This window comes from Eucyclogobius newberryi, unplaced genomic scaffold (genome assembly GCF_026437365.1).
Source record: "Eucyclogobius newberryi isolate DKJ021-1_F unplaced genomic scaffold, fEucNew1.0.hap1 SCAF_2, whole genome shotgun sequence".
NCBI classification, from domain to species: domain Eukaryota; kingdom Metazoa; phylum Chordata; class Actinopteri; order Gobiiformes; family Gobiidae; genus Eucyclogobius; species Eucyclogobius newberryi.
In genome coordinates, this window is record NW_027315834.1 from 8,716,070 (window position 1) to 8,740,864 (window position 24,795).

The 24,795-nt window shown below is 40.8% G+C and overlaps 1 protein-coding gene across 3 annotated transcripts in view; it reads right to left on the reverse strand.

Annotated features, from left to right (window-relative positions):
• Window positions 1-323: 323 nt before the first annotated feature.
• atp2b1a (ATPase plasma membrane Ca2+ transporting 1a) overlaps window positions 324-24,795 on the reverse strand; it is a 72,162-nt gene continuing 47,690 nt past the window's right edge. The window contains exons 7-23 of one of the 3 annotated variants that reach the window (XM_072453334.1): window positions 24,585-24,623; window positions 20,751-20,906; window positions 19,932-20,146; window positions 18,921-19,163; window positions 18,606-18,847; window positions 17,538-17,775; window positions 17,095-17,274; window positions 13,983-14,070; window positions 13,792-13,898; window positions 12,245-12,436; window positions 11,560-11,773; window positions 8,870-9,081; window positions 7,984-8,091; window positions 6,969-7,157; window positions 5,526-5,615; window positions 3,226-3,741; window positions 324-3,192 (exon numbers count right to left, since the gene is read on the reverse strand). In XM_072453334.1, coding sequence (XP_072309435.1) covers window positions 3,265-3,741; window positions 5,526-5,615; window positions 6,969-7,157; window positions 7,984-8,091; window positions 8,870-9,081; window positions 11,560-11,773; window positions 12,245-12,436; window positions 13,792-13,898; window positions 13,983-14,070; window positions 17,095-17,274; window positions 17,538-17,775; window positions 18,606-18,847; window positions 18,921-19,163; window positions 19,932-20,146; window positions 20,751-20,906; window positions 24,585-24,623 — 2,990 coding nt within the window. In that variant the 3' untranslated portion in view covers window positions 324-3,192; window positions 3,226-3,264. Of the gene's footprint in view, window positions 3,193-3,225; window positions 3,742-5,437; window positions 5,616-6,968; window positions 7,158-7,983; window positions 8,092-8,869; window positions 9,082-11,559; window positions 11,774-12,244; window positions 12,437-13,791; window positions 13,899-13,982; window positions 14,071-17,094; window positions 17,275-17,537; window positions 17,776-18,605; window positions 18,848-18,920; window positions 19,164-19,931; window positions 20,147-20,750; window positions 20,907-24,584; window positions 24,624-24,795 lie in introns of those variants that run through there. The other 2 variants (XM_072453335.1, XM_072453336.1) reach the window with 2 other exon arrangements.

The window sequence follows — 24,795 nt, forward strand, 5'->3', positions numbered from 1 at the left end:
ACTGCGGGAAGATAGTTTGCCCTGTACAGGTCTAACGATTTGTCGGTTTGCTGTTGTAGTTGTGACTCGGCTTTAAATGCATTTAGAATAGTTCAAATCCGGTCAGCTTTGTCTAACAGAGTTGGCTTATTCTTTAGTACTTAATTACTAATTAAATGGAGTTTTATTTGACCTAGTGTATATTCTGTACTACAATTCATTGTAGTACACCATTGCAAGACAAAAATGACAAAAAATAAAAATGGAGCAAAAGCAGGTTGAATACTCAAACATTTTACAAACTTCAGGAGTTGAGCACTGCGAATAACAACATGGCCCTGCAGTTAGGCTAAATACATTTTTTATTTTTAAAAACCATACACATTACTCAACAAGTTTCAAATGTAAATCCAATCACAATATCAATTTAAAATGCTCAAGATAAACAGACATGAAGTATCTTTATTTCCAAATGTTAAAAGATAAAAAAAATTAAAATAATCCATAGAACAAATGGAAAATAAAACATTCATTCCCATTGACAGGAAGAAGCTACAGAACAACTCATTCAAAATGAATTTCCTTTTTTCTTTGTTTGCAATTATGTTAATTAAGCGCCATTTGAAATAAAACAAAGTGACAATGGCCGAGTCCCATTTCTATTTACTTACTTTCTCAAAGCCATAGAATTTGCCTTTAAATGGCCATTTTAAATGTTTTGACCAGGTTCATTGTTAAAATCTCAAAAACAAAAAGCTTAACGTCTTTTCTCTCACAACAAAAGAAGTGAGTGAAACAGATTTTTCAGGAGTTTCAAAACGTTTGAGATAAACTTACAAAACACAAACGCAACCTACTTTTCAGCTGTAAACCCCGCCCACGAAGGAGTGCGAGCCAATGGCTTTCTCTCTTTAGAGGGCGTTATTGACAGCTGAGGGATCAAGGCTTCGAGGAGGTGGACAGAAATTGGACGCGGCCGAAACATTTCACCTTCTTTCCCGTGAGTGGTGATCTCTTCTTACCCACACTGCAATAACTTCTGCCAACTCGAATTAAAACCTCTTGAATATTCATATCGGTTTTCTACTTAAAAACATTTGATTGTTCCATCGGTATTGTTATTTTGCCGTGAAAATATTGTGAAACCAAATTGAAACCAAACCGTTCTTAATTCGAGCCATTTTAACTTCGATTTGGATTTGAACTTTGCAGTTACCGCGCTAGGTAGGTGTCCAATGCAGCTAACAAGCACCAGCCCACAAAACAGTAAAATGAAACAAAAACTTGGATTAAAAAGAGGCCAGTTGTCGTTCACACCGTTTGCACCCTGAGATGAGATTTTTCCAGAACAATAAATAATTTTCTTTAGTTGCCAAAAAACCCTCCCTGCCCCTTGTAGTATAACGTTGTTTGGTGTCAAATCATCCAAAATTGTGTTTAAGTCAGCGGAAAGCGTTTCTCAGTATTGTCATAAAAATACAAAGGTACAATTTCTCTTAAGGTTCGTATCAAAATGCGTTCCTTCTCATTGGGAACGCAGTAGGAAATAAAGTACCCTGTGCAGAGAGATACCAGTGTTTGCCCAAGCTTTATTCTTAAAAAAAAAAAAAAATGCACGTCCAATTTTCCAGTCAAAAAATGTCTTACAAACAACTGAAAATGCAGTGAAAGTGATTTAAGAAGTCACATGAACAGGGTCGAAAGAGAAAATAATGCCTTCTTACCAGAACACAGAGAAGGCCAACTACCAAAAAGTGAATTTAGTTTCTCCTAAAATATGAAAATAATGTAATTCTCATTTATTTATTTTTTTATATATTTTTTTAGAACAAGACATCAACCAGCTACGATAATATGTTTGAACTCAAAGGACATCTTATTTGATTCCCTTTAAAATGCAACACATTTTTCTATTTGCCTGAGTAAACAAATGTTGTAGCATGCATTGGCAGGGGCTAGTGATGATCGGCTGAAAAAGTTGCACCAATTCAATTAAAAGTTTAAAAACCTGGGTCTGTATATTTAGCAAGCATCCACAAAAATCTAACTCCAGAGCAGTCGAGAGGAAATTTTGTTTGGGCGATGTCCGGTGAAATCATTCGCAGAACTTAACATTACGCGGTTGTTTCGAATGGTAGCCAAGGCACATTTATGTTTTTAGTCCGTAGGAAAGACTGATTGAAAACAAAAACAAAATTGAAATATTACGCGCCAACTAAAACGCAGATATATAAAATATCGTTAAGCCAAAGAAAACGATGCCGCCGACCTGAAACTCGTGGCGCTTTTCGGCCTCGTTTTGTGCATCGCCAATTGTACGCCCGGCGCCAAATTCGAAACAGGTCTTGGTTAGGCCCTCGAGTTCCATTTGGTGCCAAGCAATGGGCAGATCTGTAGATGTCTGTTAGATTAAAGGCCCAGGTCCGTTCTCTGTACGTCCCCGTGTTAACGAGTGAACCTTTCAACATGTGGAAATCCTTGAACACAACGAATGAAAACGAACCCAGAACGCAGAAGGTTTTGTGCACATTGAACTATCAAAGAATGGAAGAAGTAAATATTTATAGCAAGTTAGTGGACAGAGGTCCTAATTGTGTTTATTGTCCCATCTCTGCTGGACCTCCTCTATACAAGCCTTAGTGTTTATCCATTTGGCTAGAAGGTTCTATATTTATCTACAAATATATAACAAATAAAACTTGCAGGCAAAAATAGTTAAGTTTCAAATAGAAACACCCTTTTCCTGAAAATACAGCAGTATCTGAAATAATCCTCTCATTGAACTCTGTCCCATTGTCTGTATCATACATCAGGAAGCTCTTTGCCTACAAACAGAAAAAAAGTATCTACAAACTTTGTAAACAGACCTGCTTTTCCAAAAACATAAATAACTCAAAATATTAACAGCAAATGAACAGAATGAGCGAGGGCCAGAGATATAAATATACAACACCATTCAGATAAAAGAAGCCAAAGGTTCGTTCAGAATCTTACAGACGATCTTCAAGCTCCATTCATTAAAATAATATCATCATAAAAACAGGTCACTTTCAATCAGTTTGTAGTCACCCCGTGTTACCGAGCCAAACAAAGGAAGAGGGTGAGTCCTGTGCAGCAGCGAGAAACAACCAAACGTAAAGACCAAAGCATCCAAACCACGCCTACATTCCACTGAATGTTGGCAGCCGTGTGCGCCCCTGCCCTGCACCTGCCCTGCACCTGCCGTGCACCTGCCCTGCAGTGCACCTACCCTGCACTGTCCCGGAGCTCAGGCTCAGGGGGGCATCAGAGCGACGTCTCCAGGCTGTGCAGGGGGCTGCTGGGGACAGAGGGCGTGGCAGACTTTGGTGCCTCAGGGAGCAGGTGGTTAGTGTCCACAGCGTTATTGTTCTGGTTTGGAGAGAGGGCGGTGGGCAGGGCGGTGGGCAGGGCGGTGGGCAGGGCGGTGGGCAGGGCGGTGGGAAGGGCAGTGGGCAGGGCAGTGGGCAGGGCGTCGGGAGGGGCCGCAGTGACCTGGGATGGGGTGGTGGACGGGGTGGGGGACGGAGGGGTGGGCGTGGTGTTTCGGGGGCTGGCGGAGTTTCGTTTGGTGGGAGCGTCGTCCTCGGCGTCAGTGTCGTCGATGAGCGGGATGTGGGGCTCCGAGTCCTCGATCCTGAACTCTGGATGGTTCATAAAGTTATGAATGGAGCTGCGCGACTCGGGCTTCTCCAGCCCCTCATAGAGGGAGATGGAGCTGCGGAATGCATTCACCACCCGGATCTGCAACGGACACAGGCCGTCACCGACATGTTTACAGGAGGTCAACAGTAACTATGGTCACACTGAAGTAGGATTAAACCATGAGGAGCTCTACACGTGCAGGTTATAACTGCTCCTCTGAGCCCTGTCCACTGCAGCACACTAACGTTAGTGAGTCTAAAAACACCAGGAAACACTCGGATCATCGTTAAGTACACTCTGAGTTCACCTCACAATTAAGGTTTTTATACTCATTAAACAAAGGTTAATTAAAAAAAAAAAAAAGAGTCTACATTACTTTCTAAACTGCTGTGACTTGTACAAAAGTATATTTATGTTAGGCTTGCTTACAAAAAAAAAGCATTTTTTTATATATTGAAAAGTTTGACTTGATTTTTAGGAAAAATCAAAAGAACATTTTGTCTTACTTATTTACTATGTTCATGCTTAGACGAGAGTGAGAGACAGAGAAAGGGACAGAGGAGAGAGAAGTGGTGGTCAGTTGTAGCTAATGTTTGTGGAGTAAAAACAAAAACTGCAGCAGCCAAGCAAATATCTACAGGTCCAAAAACAGCACAAGAGAAAACTCACAAACGAGACTTAGGACTTTGAACCCATGCAGAGCGCAGCACTACCTTTTCAATGGTAGTAAACCTTTGAGTATAGCCCATGACACATTTCACAGAATCTAAGGGAGAATATGGGGCGTCAGTGGGAACAATTTGTTTTGTTTTTGTTCTTTTTTTGTATTACAGGGATACAATCTTCTGACAAGACACACTTAAAGAGAAACAAAAACATCCAAGTCCTGAAAAAGATATTTAGTTTGTTAGTGAAGAAGTTTAAGATCGGCAAACGCTCCTGGTCACCTGAAAGAGTTAGCATTAGCACTTAGCATAAGTGTCGCTCTCCGGTGTGTTTACATTCAAGTACACTTTTGTCATTTGTTTCATTAGCTCTTTCACTACATCTGTTACACATTTAGAAATAAGGGCTCGTCGCTGTAGTGGCGTTGTGCCTTGCAACGTCTGAAAAAGAAGCAATGATTGTCAACAGTTCAATCGTTTGATCCAGGTGAAAAAATTAATACTTTTTTTTTTTTAAAGTACATACGTCAGAAACAGCAACTAGAGAAGAAAACGTCATCATTGACCATTGATCGACAAGACATCCACTGACAGTTCAGAAGCTTTGATTGCTCTTTAGTTTTAGGCCGTGATCATGGGCGTATACTCAAAACATTTACCCAGCTAGGGACTAGAGAGCCGCCACAGACACCCATGGGTGCTACAAGGGCACAGAGCAGACTGCAGACAAAACCTGGGCACTGTCAAACCATGTATATAGAAAGATGTGTCAAATATCAAATACCAAAACCACAGAAAACATTCGTCATATCGTGTAACAGTACAACATTTCCAATTCAGGACTGAAGCAGAAGCAGAACAGCAAACAGGATGACACAGAGAGGACACCTTGAAGCCACCTGGTGCAAATACAGATATATAGATATATAGATAGATATATATAGCATTTTATCAAAGCGTTATGACAATGTGGCACTGTTTGGTGTTTTGGAGATAAAAACATGAGGGACATTAGGATGAGAGAGTCAAACGTTAGGAGAGAGAAGAGCGGAAAGATGTTAGAATAAAACAGTAGAGAGATTTGTGTAAAAACGGGAAATCTCATGCACTAAAGGAGAACACGCACTCACACCCCACAGTGGCAGAAGCGGAGTTGGCGGCAGTAGTGGTGGTAGTAGTAGAAAAGGCTACATGTGAAGGGCTAGAAACATTGGTTACATCGTGCTGTTGTTGGCTGGAGTTGGAGGCCTGCCGCCTTAGAGCCCCCTGAAAGGAAGTTCCACTCTGGAACGCACTCACTACATCCATCTGCAAAGAACCAGAACCAGACAGCATGACAGAGCGAGCCCGGGAATAAAACACAGCCAGGAGGGAGAAAAGAAGAAAAGAAGAAGGCACCAGCGACCAGAGGTGGGTAGATTCAAAATACTTAAGTTCAACCATTTAAAAGTATCGGTATTCACGTAGGGGTAATTCCTCATTTGTCCAGAAGCTGTAGATTGAGAATTACTCGGAAGAGAGTTGAAATGTCTTTTTTCTCTAAAACAGTGTCCAGATGACAACTGAATATTTTTCTACCATAAATGTATTTAAGATAAAATGCTCCTGAAACACAGAGTTACGCGTTTATATGTAACGTTTGCTGTATGCAATCAAATGCAAATGCTGTAAAATGTAACTGAGCAACAAAAATTAATACCTTACATAATATCACTCAAGTGGTGTTTAAAAAAGTCCCAACACTCGCCCGAGTCATTGAAGTGTGCGGGGCATCCCAATTCTTAGAATGTTTTGAGCTACACTTCACCACGTTTCTCTCCGCACTTCCAGTAAGTGTGGCGCGATGCGGACTACAGGCAAGTACATTCCCCACAATTCACTGTAATGTTTTCAAACGGTGCAGCGCTTGGCAGCGCCTTAGCAACTTGGCAGCTAGAGCTAACAGGAAACAATTGAACAGATGATATTTTAAATAAATCTGCGACTGTCCAGCAACATCACTGTACAAACATTAAGCCTGTTCTCATGTGTCTGTGGCCAATTCAACAAATTATCCAAACTAAACTAAACTGAGCTGTGGCTGTGATTAATGTAACTGCAGTTTAAGAACACTGCTGTTTCTCTTCATCGCATTAACAACACTCTGAAGCGCGGACTGTCCAGACTTCAGTGCGTAGTGCCAGTACAAAAATTAAACAAGATGATAAAGTAAAGGCGAGGTACTAGGCAATAACAAACACTATTTACCACCCACCTCTGGCAGCAACCAAAGAGAAAATTACTTAGAAAACTAGATTTAGATTTTAGAGTTTAGGAAGGAGGAAGAGGAAATATTCCATTTAAAGGCACTGATGGAGGATATTGTTACTTTCTATTTTCCCTGCTTAATTCGTTGGTCTTCAGGGCTCTTCATCAGTACCTTCAAATCAAAATATGAGCAGATTGAGATCAGGTCAGAAATAAGGTATAGAAACCTGCTTTAGCTCAAGAAATCTGGCTTTTTTAAGCCAAATATAAAAAGGCATAAGTTTGACAGAAACCTTGATATTGAGCTGCAGGAGCAATACACAGTTAAAAGGGTTCCAGTATGGCTTTTGATTCCCTTTGAGGCTGGTGTGCCATTGTCACTTTGCGGGACGTTACCTGTGTGTTGGACATTACCTGAGTCTGAATGCGGTTTAGACCTCTGAACCACAGAATTTGTCCACGGCGCAGTTCCCTCTCGGCGTGGTCAATTTCCTCCATGTCATCCAGCTCATCCAGCTCCTCGTCTGGGATCTCCTCCTTCTGTGTGCCGTGGCCCGCAGTCTTCAAAAACTTTAGCCGACTTGTGGGTATTGAAGAGATTACCTACGATGTAATAAAAGTTGGTATGAGACTAAATTCAATCATGAACCTTTGGCAGGTGTCCTGATGGTGTCCCGCAAGGATCAATGCTTGGGCCGAAATATTTCTCATTGTAAAATAATGCCAATGTATAGAATACACACGTTTCATCAGTTGTGCTCTTCATACTAGGATTTGTTACTGCCAACTACTCTAAGCAATGAGAATGAACTATGAAGAAAAACAAAAGCTACCCATATAAGCAATATGACCAGCATGCAAATTTAAGAATGCATATCTAATTAACGCAATTTGACAGAGGAAATTCTCAGAACGAGTCCATCAATGATTTATGGGTTTAAAAACTGCTCAAAATCACAATCTGGGATGATGGAAACAGACTGCTATGTGAGGCTCAGTAAACCGAATGAATGAAAGCATGAAATAAGCCAAATATATGTTTTAGCTAAATAAACCATGTCAAATTCAAAGCCAATTTAGCACACGTTAGCACATATGAGAAAATGTTGAATCTATCCAAAATTGTTTGCCTGGAATCATTTGCATGCATTATTATTTTTTTCAAAAGTTTCAAAAAATTAACCTGTGAAGAACATACTTTACCAATAGACTCAAATGTACCCTTATTATTTTTAGCTTATTTGATACATCTTGCTTTAATTATTGTTCATTTTTGTATGTTGCACTGAATCACCAAAGCAAGCTCCTATGTTAGTGAATTTTGTTCAGTCACAATGGCCAAAAACCTTTTCTGATATACAATAACTAACACCAGGGGGCAGTGTTCACCCACTACACAGCTGTGAAGTGAAGCGAGTGCTGCATGTACCTGTCCCCAGAGCAGAGAGCCGAAGCCCAGGAAGGTGCACCAAAGCCACTGGTCGATGGTGAGCGACACGCAGCTGAACGGTTTTCCTCCAAACTGCACAATGACGAACTACAAGAGATCAAATAAAAAATTCCTTATTTAATTTCATTCGATAACATTCATTCATTAATTTTCTACTGCTTGTTCCCTTTCGGGGGTGACTAGAGCCTATTCCAGTGACTTTGGGCCTTAGTGTGGCCAACTTGTCGCAGGGCCAACATACATAGACATAGACACGCAGATAACCAGTCTTTAGACAGTGGGAGGAAGCCGGAGAACCCGGAGAGAACCCACGGTAACACAGGGAGGACATGCACACTCCACCCAGAGAGATCATATGATGTTGGTCTGGGAGGCAAGAGCGCTAACCTTTGCCACCGTGCACCCCTCATTTGATAACAATATTGTGATCATCAATACTACTCATTAGAAACATCTGAAGTAGAGGGCAAGTGCCAGTATGTAGATGATTATTTTTCTTATTGCTAATTGTTGAACCTTAAATAATATTTGTGACAAGAACATGGTTGTGCCATTTTAACTCCAGCTATATAAACATTACAATATTATTTTGGTCTTTATCTTGTCATGTTCCAGTTGGAATGAAAACGTGTAAGTTATATATATATATTATATATATATTATATATATATATATATATATATATATATATATATATATATATATATATATATATATATATATTATATATATATATATATATATCACATTTTTAGCTTTGCCCTGATATAGTAAGAAGTTTGAAATACAGTACATGTCACTATTATATAAATATTTGATTCAATCATAAGAAATAATATGAATGGTGTCCGTGGTATTCCTTCACCTGTGCAATGAAAGTGCCAAAGACGATACTACAGAAAATAAGATTGTTGAAGATGCCCTCAAAGACGTTCCTCTCTCCGTGGATTTTCCTGGCATTGATTTCGTTGAAGAGTTGCATCAGGACAAACGTGTTGAAGACAATGGTGTAGTGTTCGGAGGGCGGAGCGTGAAGAGGAGCGTTCCTGCCACTGTCGATGTCAAACAAACTCTCTCCTGGAAAATAAATGCGGATTTGTATGGACCGTTCTTCACATGGCAACTGATTAAGCAATTCAATGAAAGTCCCTTAATTGTGTGCTCAAGATCAAAATGTGTCAAAGGAAAAACAATTTAAAGCCAAATGAAACATACAATTAAATAAAAATAAATTATATTCTTGGCATCAGCATAAAAAATTAAATCAGCCACTCTGGTAAAAGGATGATTAATCAACAATTTCACATTGGCTTCACACATGAAGAAAATAAGTCTAATTTGAAAAAACAAAATAGTCATATTATTTGCTCCATCTGTAAGGTAATGATGTAATATGGCATCAGTGTTTCCATGAGTTAGATGCATGCTGATTTCAAACACAGTAAAAATATGAACAATGCATTTTGTGTGGACAATTAACAGATTAAAGGGTTGTCACTAATGATTATTTTAGTAGTCGACTAATCAGCAATTATTTTTATTAGTCAAATTGACCAACTACTTTTTAACCAAATAAACGTTGAAATATGGTGACTTATATTGTATATTATATTCCTCTCCTTGAACTGACACCTTAACGTGGTGGAGGGGTTTGAGTGCCCGAATGATCCCAGGAGCTATGTTGTCGGGGGCTACAAGCCCCTGGTAGGGTCTCCCAAGGCAAACAGGTCCTAGGTGACGGGTCAGACAAAGATCGGTTCAGAAGCCCCCTATGATGACAAAAAGAACAAGGCCGTTTACGTCGCCCGGATCGGCGTCACCGGGGCCCCATCCTGGAGCCAGGCCTGGGATGGGTGCTCGATGGCGAGCGCCTGGTGGCCGGGTCTTACCCCACGGGGCCCAGCCGGGCACAGCCCGAAAGAGCGACGTGGGGCCGCCCTCCCGTGGTCCCACCACCTGCAGGAGAATCCATAAGGGGCCGGTGCAGAGAGATCTGGGCGGCAGTCGACGGCAGGGGCCTCGGCGACCAGATCTCCAGACACAGAAACTAACTCTGGGGATATGGAATGTCACCTCGCTGGGGGGGAAAGGGCCTGAGCTTGCGCGGGAGATTGAGCGATATCGACTAGATATAGTCGGCCTCACCTCCACGCACAGTTTGGGCTCTGGAACCCATCTCCTCGAGAGGGGCTGGACGCTCCACTTCTCTGGTGTTGCCCACGGGGAGAGGCGGCGGGCTGGTGTGGGCTTGCTTATAGCCCCTCAGCTCAGCTGCCACGTGTTGGAGTTCACCCCGGTGGACGAGAGGGACGCCTTCGGGTGGGGGACAGGCCTTCGGGTGGGGGACTCCACAACAGTGAGTGCAGAGTAGCAGTGCAGAGTTCCCAGCCTTCTTGGAGTCCTTGGGAGGGGTACTGGACAGTGCACCGACCGGGGACTTCGTTGTTCTACTGGGGGACTTCAACGCCCATGTGGGCAATGACAGTGACACCTGAAGAGGGGTGATCGGGAAGAATGGCTTCCCCGATCTGAACCCGAGCGGTGTTCAGTTATTGGACTTCTGTGCTAGCCACGGATTGTCCATAACCAACACCATGTTCAAGCACAAGGGTGTCGATCAGTGCACGTGGCACCAGGACGGAGGTTAATGATCGACTTTGTTGTCGTGTCATCTGACCTCCGGCCGCGTGTCTTGGACACTCGGGTGAAGAGAGGGGCAGAGTTGTCAACCGATCACCACCTGGTGGTGAGTTGGATCCGCTGACGGAGGAGGAAGCCGGACAGACTTGGCAGACCCAAGCGCATTGTGAGGGTCTGTTGGGACCGTCTTGCGGAGCCCTCTGTCAGTAGGGTATTCAACACGCACCTCCGGGAGAGCTTCTCCCATATCCCGGGGGAGGCTGGGGACATTGAGTCCGAGTGGACCATGTTCTCCGCCTCCATTGTTGATGCGGCTGCTCGGAGCTGTGGTTGCAAGGTCTCCGGTGCATGTCGTGGCGGCAACCCCCGAACCCGGTGGTGGACACCGGAAGTAAGGGATGCCGTCAGACTGAAGAAGGAAGCCTATCAGGTCACTCTGGCTTGTAGGTCTACTGAGGTCATCGACAGGTATTGGCAGGCCAAGCGAGCCGCAGCTCGTGCTGTCGCAGAGGCAAAACCCCGGGCCTGGGAGGAGTTCGGGGAGGCCATGGAGGAGGACTATCGGTCGGTCCCAAAGAAATTCTGGCAAACCGTCCGGCGCCTCAGGAGGGGGAAGCAGTGCCTCACCAACACCGTTTACGGTGCGGGTGGAGGCCTGCTGACCTTGACTGTGGATGTCGTCCCACCGAACAGTCTTTTTCCATCTTCATTTTGTCCCGTACACTGAGGGAACTATATTATGATAGATCAATGCGCGAAAACGTGCTGCTCATGGGGACGAGCCGCACGCGGCTGCAGGTGAGCGGTAGATACGTTTTATGATTGATACGTGGCAGGACTAATCGGCAGTCCACGCCACGAGGAAATGAGACCAAAAAAATCGTCCATTCAACCTTTAACTTTAGCTGCACTCACCAGCGAACAGCAGAGTGAAGATGATAATGAGCTGGTAAACGCCCTGTCCCAGGATATTCTTCATCATGGTGCGGGAGATGAGGGGCTTGTTGCGTCCGTATGGTTTCCTCAGCAGCAGAGACTCTGTGGGCGGCTCGGTGGCCAGAGCCAGAGACGCAAATGTGTCCATGATCAAGTTCACCCACAACATCTGCACGGCCTTCAGCGGAGAGTCCTGAGAGGCACAGAAGAAACAAAGAAGTAGAGTAAGGCTGCTTTGGAAAATTAACACTCAAAATAAAGTTGTAAATTGAACTAATCTAGTTAGTAAATGGCAAATGGCTATGCTGTATTTTTTCATGGTTTCAGTCACGTCAGGGCTAACGTTATGGGCGGATATATATGTGCTACTGAAACTGAAATCCAATTAATTTGATATTCAGATTCCTCCATTCATTCTCTTCAACAATTCAGTTCAATTTCAGATTTCAAATTTGAAAGGTGCATTTAATTGACTTTCTTACAGACTTACTCTCCTTTCCTCCACCTGAGATCAATCAACTGATAAAGGTACAATTGGGCACTAACCCAAATTAACTAGAAGGGCCATAAAAAGACAGGCACTAGTGTAAGATTGTGACAATGCAGTAATAAAAGCCCAAAAATCTAGTTGTAGACATATAAACAGGTGTCGATTTTTACAGACCTGTGTGATGCACGCTCCTGAGAACGCAACAATCACTGCCACTACGTTGACCGTTAGCTGAAACTGAAGGAATTTGGAGATTGAGTCGTAAACGTTTCGGCCCCACATCACAGCCCGCACGATGCTGCTAAAGTTGTCATCGGTCAGGATGATGTCAGAGGCTTCTTTGGCAACGTCTGTCCCGGCGATGCCCTGAAAGAGTCAACATTAATTACAGCTAACATGGCATTATGCTTAAGATTAAAAGTTAATAAGCATTTACCTCAACAATACACACAGAATATATTTTTTTTATGATTCATTGTCAATAAATAACATCATGCAAGTCAAAGCTAAATTCTGAACAAGAAAGTAAATGTCATCATATTAAAGATTTCTTGAGTGAATGAAGCAGGACAATCTTTTGCAGTTCAAACATTATTTCTTTTTATTTTAAAAAAATGATTAGGGGTGCATCGATATATTGTAACGCCCGATATTCACGTCATCGAGTAATATCGGTTTCAGTCCAAAACCACCGATATCAGTGATGTTACGCCTCAAAAGAGTTAACTCTGACGTCCTTTCAGAAACAAGAAGAAAAGAACAGTTCTGTGGACAGATTTTCTGCTGTCATATTCAAACAGAACAGACTGTAAACTTTACTGAGCCAAAAGACCCAGAAATTGGAGGAACGGTCTATTAAAAGCTTTAGAAAGGTTTTAGACAAAACTTTTCGTTAAACATAAGCGCAATGAATTAACTGCGCAACGAATTAACTCGCGATGTGCGATATACGCAATGTTTTTTTCAGACATAACTTGACTAGTTTTTCTCCTAATTGACAAGTTTAGACATGTTTACTACAAATAACTTTAGTGTGAGAAGTTTAAAGAAGGAGAAGACAGTCTGAGGAGGAGACTGTCGCTGCTGCTGTTTTTACAGGAGGCGGAGCAAGATGATGACACGAGGACTGGAGAGGACACTTTAGTCTGATGAATTATCTAAATAAAACAGGAAATTGACAGAATTTGTTTCCTTTTTCCCCCCAAAGAAGCTTATTATATGTTCTAACTGGTTCTACGTGTTTTATAATAGATTTGATCTTTTTAGAATAAAGGTAGATTATAGCTAATATATTTCATTATATATTTCATATATAAGCATTTAAAAGAAGAATAAAGAAAATATCTGCTTAATATCGGTTAATAGCCAAAGCTTTCCCCATAACATCGGTATCGCCCAAAATGTCCATATCGTGCACCATTACAAATTATGAAATCAAAATGTAAAAAAATAAATAAATTGAAATAAATTACAAAAAACACATTTTGTAAATATAGTTGTTTCTTGACCATTAGTTCATGTATTAAAGCTAAAAGGAGCAAAATCACATATTTTGTTTCCCCAGATCTTTGTTTGTGAATCATGAATAACCAATAAAACCCTTTGAAAATCCAATAAAAACACAATAAGCTCCATCATAGACTGAGGACATGTAAAAGAGGGGGTCTAACGTGTTACCCAAGTCTAAATTGTCATCGGAGGGGGAAAAAGGAAAAACTCACCATGGCAAAACCAACATCAGCTTTCTTCAAGGCAGGACCATCGTTGGTTCCGTCTCCTGTGACAGCCACCACTTGTCTCTGTTCGAGCACTGTGCTGTCAATGATACCTGGAGAATGCAATGTTTCATATGTATAATTGTTATCCAGGTCATATTAGCTTTGTGTTTTATATTGTAAGGGCTTTGACATACCTTTAACTAAAGTGTGTTTATCTGTTGGTGAAGACCGCGCCAGGACTCGTAGTTTAGGCCAGATTTTGTCAATGCGTTCCTGTTCAATCTAGACATTTCAAACACAGAGGGACAAGTGGTTAGGCGTGACAGGAAAGCATATCCGAAGTGTGAGATGTTGTTGCATAAAGTATGAAAATAGAACATTTGTAGTGAAGACCACTTAAGGCCGATTAATCCAATAAACCCTTTTCTGAATTAACGGAATCTTCAAAATACAGTACGAGCTCCAGTTAATACATAGCACAATGAAACTATTTAGGAAAAAAAAGAAAGTGTGTTTAAACAGTCAGAAAACACATTTGGAGATGAGTTTGGCCTCTGGAAGGATACATTTTAAAAGCACTGATTAAAAGTCTGTATTATTGATATTAATGAAATTGATACAAAAAAACATTTTATTTAGTTTTTATTAAAAGGCGTAATGGCGATTTGAGAACTTAGGCAGAAGTGCGCACCCCCCGTGCGGACTGATACAACACACACGTGCGTTCGTTTATTAGCGGATTAGACGGATCGCATTGCATCTCTCGTCTCCTGTAGATTTCCGTCTCTTATGAGACAGCTCGAACCGTCTTTCTCTGTCTTCATTTTTAGACACGCTTTTTTTTCTTCCGCTTAAGACACCCGCGGAAATGTGCTGCTCTCGTGGGAACAAGCCGCACCCGGCTGCAGGTGAGCGGTAGGTGCGTTTTATGATCGATACGTGGCAGGACTAATCGGCAGTCCACGTCACAAGGAAATGAGACTCAGATTTGGGCCAAAAAAATTGTCCATTCAACCTTTAATAAAAATAAAGGTTCAAATCAAACATTGATCAATACTGGGGAAAAATATTGTAATTTGTTTGGACATAATGCCCTGCTTATGATTATTATTACAGGGTATTTTATATGGCACTTTTCCGTCTTCAAGGCACTAGGGCTGGGTATTGCCAAGACGCTTGCGATACGATACGCATCCCGATACAGGGGTCACGATACGATACGTATCCCGATACTTGTATATTCCGATACAATTCCCTCATTACAATACGTATCCCGATACATTTTTGAAAAAAGGGTCTTAAAAATGTACCAAATGGGTAATGTTTTTACTCTGAATAAGAAAATGTATGAAATTTCATGTTTATCCACAAAGCACTTATTTATAAATCCATTCTGCTCTAATAACTTCATACATCCAACCAACTGATCCAAATAGAAATATAAGGAACACATTCTAGTAAAGTATTACATGTTTCTTGCCAAACAATTGGCATCGTCTGAACATGCTGCAGCAGCATCTTCTGCACAGATCAGCTTCTGATCAAGTCCACAGCTCCTATATCGATACTGGGACTCAGTATCGATATGCGTATCGATGCGGAGTCCGTGACGATGTATTGCCGTATCGATATTTTGAACACAGCCCTACAAGGCACTTAAAAGTGCTTTAGTGTGGGTGAAGTGTCTTGCCTAAGGACACAACAACATTTGCTCTAGCGCCCCACTGTGGCACCTGCTGTTCCAGCGGTAACCAGACCAGGCAAGTATTGAACTATTACACAAGTAGATCATTATTTTACATTTTGTTCATTGTAAATAAAATGTACGTAATGTACGAGTAATGGAAATTGATCCATTGACTTCCTGTTCAGAACTGGAAACATGTGGAAACATGACATTTTAGAACCCTACAATGAATAATAACCTTGCATTGTCCGAAAAATGTAGACTCCAACACGTAGGAATCATGTACTTAAGAGTATACTAATGTGGAGCAAACACGATTTAACCATGTTAAAAGCCAAAAGATTTTGCATTATATGTCCTCTTTGATAAAATCTTAACAAGATGAGACATGAGATGTTTATACAGTTTACAATAATTTGTTCAATTCACAATTTTGGCACGTTTTCCTTTGTTTGATTTTAATATTTTATGGTATATGCGTTTTAATGTGTTGATACAAAATGAAACTGTGTTTAGGCTAAAGCCAAGACAGTAAACAATAAACAGTCTAGTTTATAAACAATAAACAGTGACTATTAGAGACTGAGACCAATTCTGCAGTGTAAATCCCCACAAGCATCTCAACTGATTATTACAAAGTACTCATTATCCAATACATCTATTTAAAGGCGCAATGGACGATTTTTCGGCGATTTGAGAATGCAGGCGGAAGTGCGCATGCGCACTCCCCCGTGCGGACTGATACAACACACACGTGCGTTTGTTTATTAGCGCAACGGAGCGCAACGCATCCCTGGTCTCCCGTAGATTTCTGTCCACTTCTGCGTCAGCTCGAACTGTCTTTCTCCGTATTCATTTTGCCCCGTACACTGAGGGAACTATATTATGATAGATCCATGCGCTTAGACACGCGGAAACGTGGGGACGAACCGCACGCGGCTGCAGGTGAGCGGTAGGTGCGTTTTATGATTGATACGTGGCAGGAAAAATGATTTATCCACGCCACGAGGAAATATGATAAAAAATTTGCTGAAAAAAATCGTCCATTCCACCTTTAAGTTAATTTAATTAGGCTATTGAAATAATGTGACTAAATGTGGAGAGCGCTCCTCTCACTCACTGCTGCTGCACAAGCTCTGCTGCTGTCGAAGGCCTTTCTGATGGTAAACTAACTGGATGAAGTAAATATCTCTTGCCGAATATTTTCCAACAATGTTTGAGTCTGAAAAACACTCATGTTCTGCGGGTGATTTAGATGTGCGTATATTTTATAAAACATTTTGTAATCATGTTTTTACAAAGTTTAGCACTGATTATGTATGTCAACAACAGTGGTCTTATACCTTATTATAGTACAAAATAAAAACTGGGACAAATGTGTCCATCAGTACAAGTCTCTATGTGGAGGAGTCTTAACTGCAGCTGTTCAAAGATATGCAACTTAACCACTTCATGTCCATGCCAAATGGAAAGACTGAGGGGAAACTCTCACTAGATCGTTTTTCACATGTGAGATCTCGTTATCTCGTCCCATCCCTATTTAATAGTGACTAATGTGAGAGGGCCTGCTGCTGGTGTCAACAAATCTGATTCAAAAAGCGCGAGTGATAGATTCCTACCTCTCCTTTCTCATTGCGTATCCGGCGATTAAACTCTTTGCCCTCCAGACACAGGAAGTCATCTCCTGGCTGCAGGATGCCACATTTGCAGGCAATTGCTCGAGCAGTGTTTATGTTGTCTCCTGTCACCATCCGCACCGTTATGCCTGCACGCTGGCACTTCCTTATTGCGTCTGGGACCTAAGAACACATAAATACTCATTTTAGTCGGTATTGTACATTTCAATAGCTTACAGAAAGAACATTTGACGAGACGCTAACGTTGAGCTCTGTTCTTCTTTAATGACAATGTATTGAGACCACTCAAAACATGTGTTCTTAAAGTGGCTCCAGAACTAATCTGGAGCAAGGCAAGTTCACGGTGCTACAGAATACAACTGCAGTGTTCACAATGGCTCCAGCGTACTGACTTAAGTACACAAAGCTCCAGTACAGACCCTCACCTCTGCTCTAACCGGGTCCTCAATGCCCACCACACAGACGCAAGTGAGCCCCGAGAGGATGTCGTTCTCATTGTCCCAGTCCGGCTCTCCGTCTGAGACCGGGAAGTCCCTGTAGGCCAGGCAGATTGTCCTCAGCCCTTCAGACGCCATGGGCTCGATCACCTTCTTCACCAAATCCTCACGGTCACGTGGACGAAACACCTTCTGCTCGCCGTTTGCCATCAGGATTTTGTAACACCTGACAAGCACAATAGAAAAGTCCATGTACTTTGAGGGTGGGCTACAGCGGGTAAAGTTGTTCTAAGCTCTGTGTGGGTTCAACACCCGCTGGTTAAGAGGCTTACAGAGTTGTTACTGGCTCATTTTCACACTGCCTGTTTTTAAATTGCAAAGTTAAGCACTTGGGTGGGAGCTAGTTGAACGCTTTAAGATCTTAAGCTATTAAAAGTAAAATTTACCAGAGTGAGCAGTTTAAATAAACATTAGAAATTACCAGTAAAAAATAATTTGTTAATCAATAATCATTTTCAATTACGGCCCTCTGCCGTTGGACCCATGTCTTAAACACTGTCACTTTAACCATAATTGAATCACTCACTGCACTGTTCACTTTCTGGACTACATATGTAAACTCAACTGTAAATTTGTGTACATATTGAGCTTAGTTTTTATTGTATAGCTTATTTTTATCCCATAGTAGATTTAAATCGTTTCTCTTTTGAATTATTCATTGTTCATTGTTCATTGTTCATTGTTTTATGTTGCACCGAATCACCAGGATTCATCCTATGTTTGTGAATTCTGTTCATTGAAAATGGCAATAATCCCTTTCTGATTCTGATTAAGGTCACAATACAACCAGAATAAATGAAAATACATATTGTGATCATTCTAAATATACAAAATAGTACATTGCAATGTTAGGTTTTTTATATGGCCGTTTATGTCACATTAACTTCGATATTATGATACTCTTCATTCAGAACCTAAACTGGCCTTTCTAATTAATAATCAAACTGTAAGCATAACCAAAGACGGCTCCTTCATCCAATATGAACATCGTCTTACTTTCTGAGAAGGATTTCGGAGGCTCCTTTGCTGAACATGCGGTAGCTGCCGTCGCCCATCTTCACCACGGTGCTCATGGACTTTCGCACAGAGTTGAAGGTATAGACTTTGTACAGTTTCTCTTCAGGAATCTCGTTGCGGATGACCTGGTAGTCTCGCTTCAGATCGTTAGAGAAGCCAAGCAAGGCACATTCGGTTTTGTTCCCCACCTGCCGTGGCAAGCCTCCTTCTTTTTCAGGAGACTAGACACAAAGAGAGAAATGTGGTTAAATGCAACAGAAGCATTTTAAAATCACTCTATTAAGTTTTCTCTACCATGATTTTGGTGGTGTAGGCGCAGTTGACAGCAATGCCAAGAATTAGAATATCTAAAGTGGAAGAAGGGATGTTTTCTGGTTCAGGGACTTTCTTGTAGTGTTTTTCTGCCACATAAGCCTGGACCACAGTCATGCGGTTCATGGTGAGTGTGCCCGTTTTATCGGAGCAGATGGCCGTGGCGTTGCCCATAGTCTCGCAGGCGTCCAAGTGTCTGACCAGGTTGTTGTCCTTCATCATTTTCTGTACACAGAAATACAACATAGCAAATGATGCACATGACCATGACACAACAATACAGGGCAATACATTTGTCTTAAAGGTGCTAGTTTTCTCCAGCTGCTTGTTGTAGTGCAGGCACAAAACTAAACACTCTATTATATACTATACTATATACTCTAAACTAACAACTGTATTTCAATATCAAGGAATATGCTCAATAACGATTTCTATATCGTAATGATAACAGAAAAAACTAAATAATAGTTTAGATAAAGCTGAAGATCATTCTAAAACTGTTCGGGAAATGTCACATTTTGTCCTGTTTGTGACTATTTGCATCACTATTTAATGTCACAATACGTACACAGGTCTCGATGCATCAAGCAGTCATATGAAAATGTGGCCTAAATATAAGAGAAAGCCTAGATTAAGACCTTTACAAAATAAAAACAAATGCCATAGAGTTTTGGTATAATTTCCCAAATTATTTTGTGACCGCACTACTTTGTTGCTTGTTTAAAGAAAGGAAACTTGCAAAACAACATCGTGAGGGACCCTATGATTCCCAGCCTTAATTTGCAATAATAATAATAAAAATATAATAAATAATATTTTAAATCATCCAACAAGACATTATTAAATTAACTTCTAATTACTAAAAGCCTTGTTTGGCTGCTGGCTCAAGCAGAAGAGATTACGACTTTACCACATTGGTGCGGTGCTCCATCTTAACAGGCTACAGACTCTCTTAATAGGTTTAAAGTAAGCTTGTCAATAGAATAGACTTACCTTCACAGAGTATGCCAGGGAGATGGTTACAGCCAGCGGTAATCCCTCAGGCACGGCCACCACCAACACAGTGACGCCGATAATGAAGAACTTCACAAAGAACTGGATGTAGATGGGTGTGCAGTCCTTCACCCAGGGAAGGTTTTGGATCCAGAAAGTGTCGATCACAAACAGCCCCACGAGGATGATGACTGTGATGGCAGACATGACCAAACCTGGAGGAACATGAACACACACAAGATGCACTGAAAACATTAGAAATATATAGAAAGATGCATGTATGACATGTATTGTGCTGGTGAGATTTCTATGGTAGAATTTTTTTACTGTTTGTTTATTTATACCGGTTGGTTTTTTGAAAATGTGAGTGTGTTCATACTTCAGGTCCTGGTTTGAGACCAGTTTAGTCCTGATGAAGTCGTTTTTGTGCTGTTCAAGTCGTGTTCCTGGTTTTGTCCCCGTTAGTCAAAATTCTGGTTTGGTGGGTTTGAACGCACAATTATTTATGAAATACTAATTTTAAGTTTAAAGTTTGCATACATGTAGCTCCTGCTTTGATTCATGAGTTTCAGCTTATTGTTATACACAACATTTTGAGGACTTTTGTTATTCAAAATATACATTTGGTTTTCAATTGTTAATCGCTATTGCAACGGTCAAAATTTCTTGTCATTCTGAAACCCATGGATAGATTATTTGGGAAAAAGGACCACCATCTATCTTCCATCCTACTGCACTATAACACAATCCCACAAAAGCATGTGCCCGCATGTATTTGGCCCCTGCAAGTCTGAAGAAACACCTGTGCTCCTGGCTTACCTGCTTTTCCGATCTGTACAGCCAGTTTGGTCAGTTTGCCCTGGAGAACAGACTTCTCTTTCTTTGGCAGGTTGGCTTTCTTCTTTTCTTCTGCATCAGCTCCTTCATCACTGTTCAAAGGCTGCATTTCCATCGCTGCCCCATCCTGTGCTTTTGCTACAGCAGAGAGACACATGAAAAAGAGGCGACGGATTTGTGACTGACCCAAGACTGATGTAGTCAAGCCACTGCAGTCAGAATATTACAAAGGCCCCCATTGTGACGTTTCTATTCTCAACCTGTTCACATAAATGAGATTTTAATTCATCACATTTTACAGTAATTAAGCATACACAAATTAAAAGAACACGTTTAGGAGCCTTGGGCCAAAACTGACTAATCTAATCTCCCTCAATTTATTATTTCCAACTCATACCTTCCCCCGCTTCATTCTGCTACACATAGTCACAAAAACTGATTCCAAGCTTCGTTATGCTAAAACGATATATATTTCACTGTTCATTTATGCTTGGGATGCAATAATACACAATATAATACACGTGTGGCGTGTTAATAGTGCTGTACACTATTAGTTGCTACATTGAAGAAAATGCTATAATTATTGGCAATAACCATAAAAATAGTGGAGTAAACGTCAATGTTGTATTAATATCAAGACTCATGCATCAAATCAGGAGAAAGCTGTATTGTTTCATCCCTAGGAGATAACTCCGCTATCTGCTGCTTACGAGAGTTCACACTTCATTAAGATTATTTAAATCCATCTGTCACTCAGCATGAGAGAGCCAATAAGAGGAGTGTGGCAAAATGTCTGTTTGAGCAGACAGCTGAATCAAACAAAGAAGCACTGCATCATGATATAACAATTTCAGATAAAATGGCAGACAGTCAAAGGAATCAGATCACAATTTGACTTGTATTATTGTCACATCGCCTATTCCAGTTGATATAATAAATATTTATGTTGGATTATGTTCAGATATTGTACAATCCATCTGAAAATGTAATGTGTGTGTAAATGTTGCATATTCTCCTCAAATTGTTCTGGTTTATCAATTTGAGGAGGGAAGGATACCAATGTATGTGTTGACGGTCAATCTGAAGTGAAGTACAATAGCTTCTTCTTATTCTTATTCTTATGCACATATATTTAAAAAAATAACACTTTAGAAGGGCGTTTAAAGTCCTACCTATTGATCTATGTGTTCTTCATTAATGTGATCTTTTCAGCGTGATGCCATTGTTTCTGTTTAAATACATGTAGTAGTGTGAGGCTACAGCAGCAGCTGTAGGCTGCGGCTTGCCCTGCACTTTGCCTGTGTAATCTCAGTCTAAAGGATTACGGCTGGTTTCTGGCAGGAGCGGGGAATATGCACCGGGGACCAGAGCCAGGTTTGTAGCCACAGACTCAAACATTACTGGATCATGGCGTCCCAGCGGGATACAAGACGAGCCAACAGCGCGGTGTATATAGGACAAAACGTTCATATTAATGCAGCATTGTTAATCGAGATTGAATCCAAATTACAATTGCAATGGCTGCAGTTCTTAGGGGGATAATGTCTCTCTCTCATACTGCGACTTATACTTATACTACGGAGTGACTTATATGTGATATTATTTGTTATTTTCACACTTGCAATCGCATTTCACACTCCAGTGCAACTTATATATGTTTTTTTCTTCTCTATTATGCATTTTACGGCCGATGTGACTTATAGTCCGGAAAATACGGTACAATATTTTTTATGTTTTGATGTGTCTTTGGTTTGAATAATAACAATTTAAAGTATAAAACTGCTAAATAATGCCTATGTCTTTATGTTATCTTCCCCTAAATGAAGCAAAGGATGATGGCCTATGTAGTTCCTAAGTTTCTTCTTTTGTTTCTTTCCGTATATTCCGCACACAAATTTGATATATTGTGACAGGCAACAATACAATGTGATATTTCAGTTGTTGTTACATCACTAGTTTTCAACAAATGTGTTTTTTTTATTATTATTCCTTGGGTTGTGTTAGAAAACTCCAAATGTATACCTAAGCGCAGTTGCAATATCTACCAGATAATTGTAATTTAACAACATTTAACATCATTCAAGCCTCTTCTACACCGTTTGCCGCCCGAAATTGTCGCACTGCACATGTACAGTTGAACGTGCATAGTTGAGGCCAAGTCAATCAATGGAACTGGAATTGTGGGTGCCTTGGGGACTGCGGCGTGGTGAGGGGGCGGGAAAGCAGATGTTCCGGGCCTAGAATTGTTGAGTGGCTTTAATCTCCTCATCACTAATCGCCATAACTGGATTCAGAGGCACCTGCTGCTCGATGTGCAATGTGCCAGAAAAGGATGAGAAAAAAAAAGGCCGGAGGTAGAAGAGCGACAGGAACAGCCCACCCTGAGCACGCTGACGACACAGGGTCAAGTAAAAGCATGTACCGCTTCATTACTTTGCCAAATAATCACTGCAGCCAATTATCTCAATGAGGCATTAACCTTTAGCGGTGTTATTGAGTTGGGGAGGTATCCATTCAGAAAATATGTAGATGAGAAACCAGCACAGAATACCAACATACTGAAAGTGAAGTGTGTTATGTAGAAAGGTTTGAATGTATTGAGCGTGGAGAACGTTGACAAAGTTAAATTGCATAATTTGAATTTATCTAAGCAAAAGCTAAAATAAAATATACAGTATCTTACTATATGAAATGTAATTGAAAAGGGTAGAACTCCTTTTTCCCTGGGGGTTGCTTAACAAAATAGCAACCAGGGGAGCCAAACATTTCCAAGGCGGGCCAAAAGTAATAAATATTAACATGCTGAGGGCCAAACCCAATTGTGTTAGATTTTAAAAGTTAATTTGCAAAGAGGTGAGGATAACAATATATTTAATTTACATATTTTTAGGGGAGTAGACTTGATGTGGTTTACTTTACAACTATTGACAGTCTTTCTAGCACAAAATGTAATTAAATGGACACCCCTAATAAATCTCAACCCCTAATAAATCTCAGTACTTTGGGCCCCCCGGATCAGAACTACAACTTGCTCGTCTCCATGGAGAAGATTTTGGTTCACCCAAAATGTTCCGTAGCGTGGCAAAAAGCTCCATGTTGTCCTCCATCGGAGGATTCAGAACACAGAAAACGTCTTTGTTTGCTGGTGATTATTTGTAGAAAGATTTATAGTGATTGTGGTTTTGGCCTTAGCAAAATGTGAAATAATGATCCACTTGTGTTGCAGCTCAATACTTCTTACCAGAATAAAGGAAAGATAACATGCCTTCTTTACTGATTGCCGTTTCTTTTCTCAATTTTTTTTCTTCCCATTTTTGAGTCTTTTCTTATCACAATTATTATCATGATTAGTATCATTACATTTTTCATAGTTATATATATTTATTAAAAATAAATACATTGACCCTAGTGAGAGTAAATGGTTGTGTGTGCCTCTATGTCTCTGTGTTAACCCTGTAACGAGCTAGCCCCTGTCCCACACAACTGCATTACGCATGGCCCAAAAGGCCCAAAGTCACTGGGATAGGCTGACCCGCGACCACTGACAGGAACAAGCAGTATAAAATGAATGAATTTATAACTACTTATAATTTCAGTTGAAATGATCATTGGTTGGATAATCTTATTTGCTGAGATGTCCATGGGTAAATGTTTGGATTTTCTTTTCTTTTTTTTTGTAACTGGTAAAAATGGTATCAGTTACAGTATGCAGTGGTCTTTTTTCCACAAAACCCAGTCCAGATAAAAGCCCTTTAAAACTTTGTGTTGCTATGGACACTGGACAATCAATGGGTAGCACTTAGAAAAGCAACTTACCTTTTTTGCGATTCTCCACAGATCCGTCCTGTTTTTTGTCTGTTAATGGGAGGGGGGGAAAGAGAATCCATTACAATTCAATACAGTGGCCTGAGCATAGCATTTTCCAAATGAACAAAAACGTACAAAAAAAAAGACCTTGACGTTACATTAGTCATTTTTGAGTGTCTTAAATGCGTAATGCAGTTGTGTGGGTGTTGTAAATATAGCG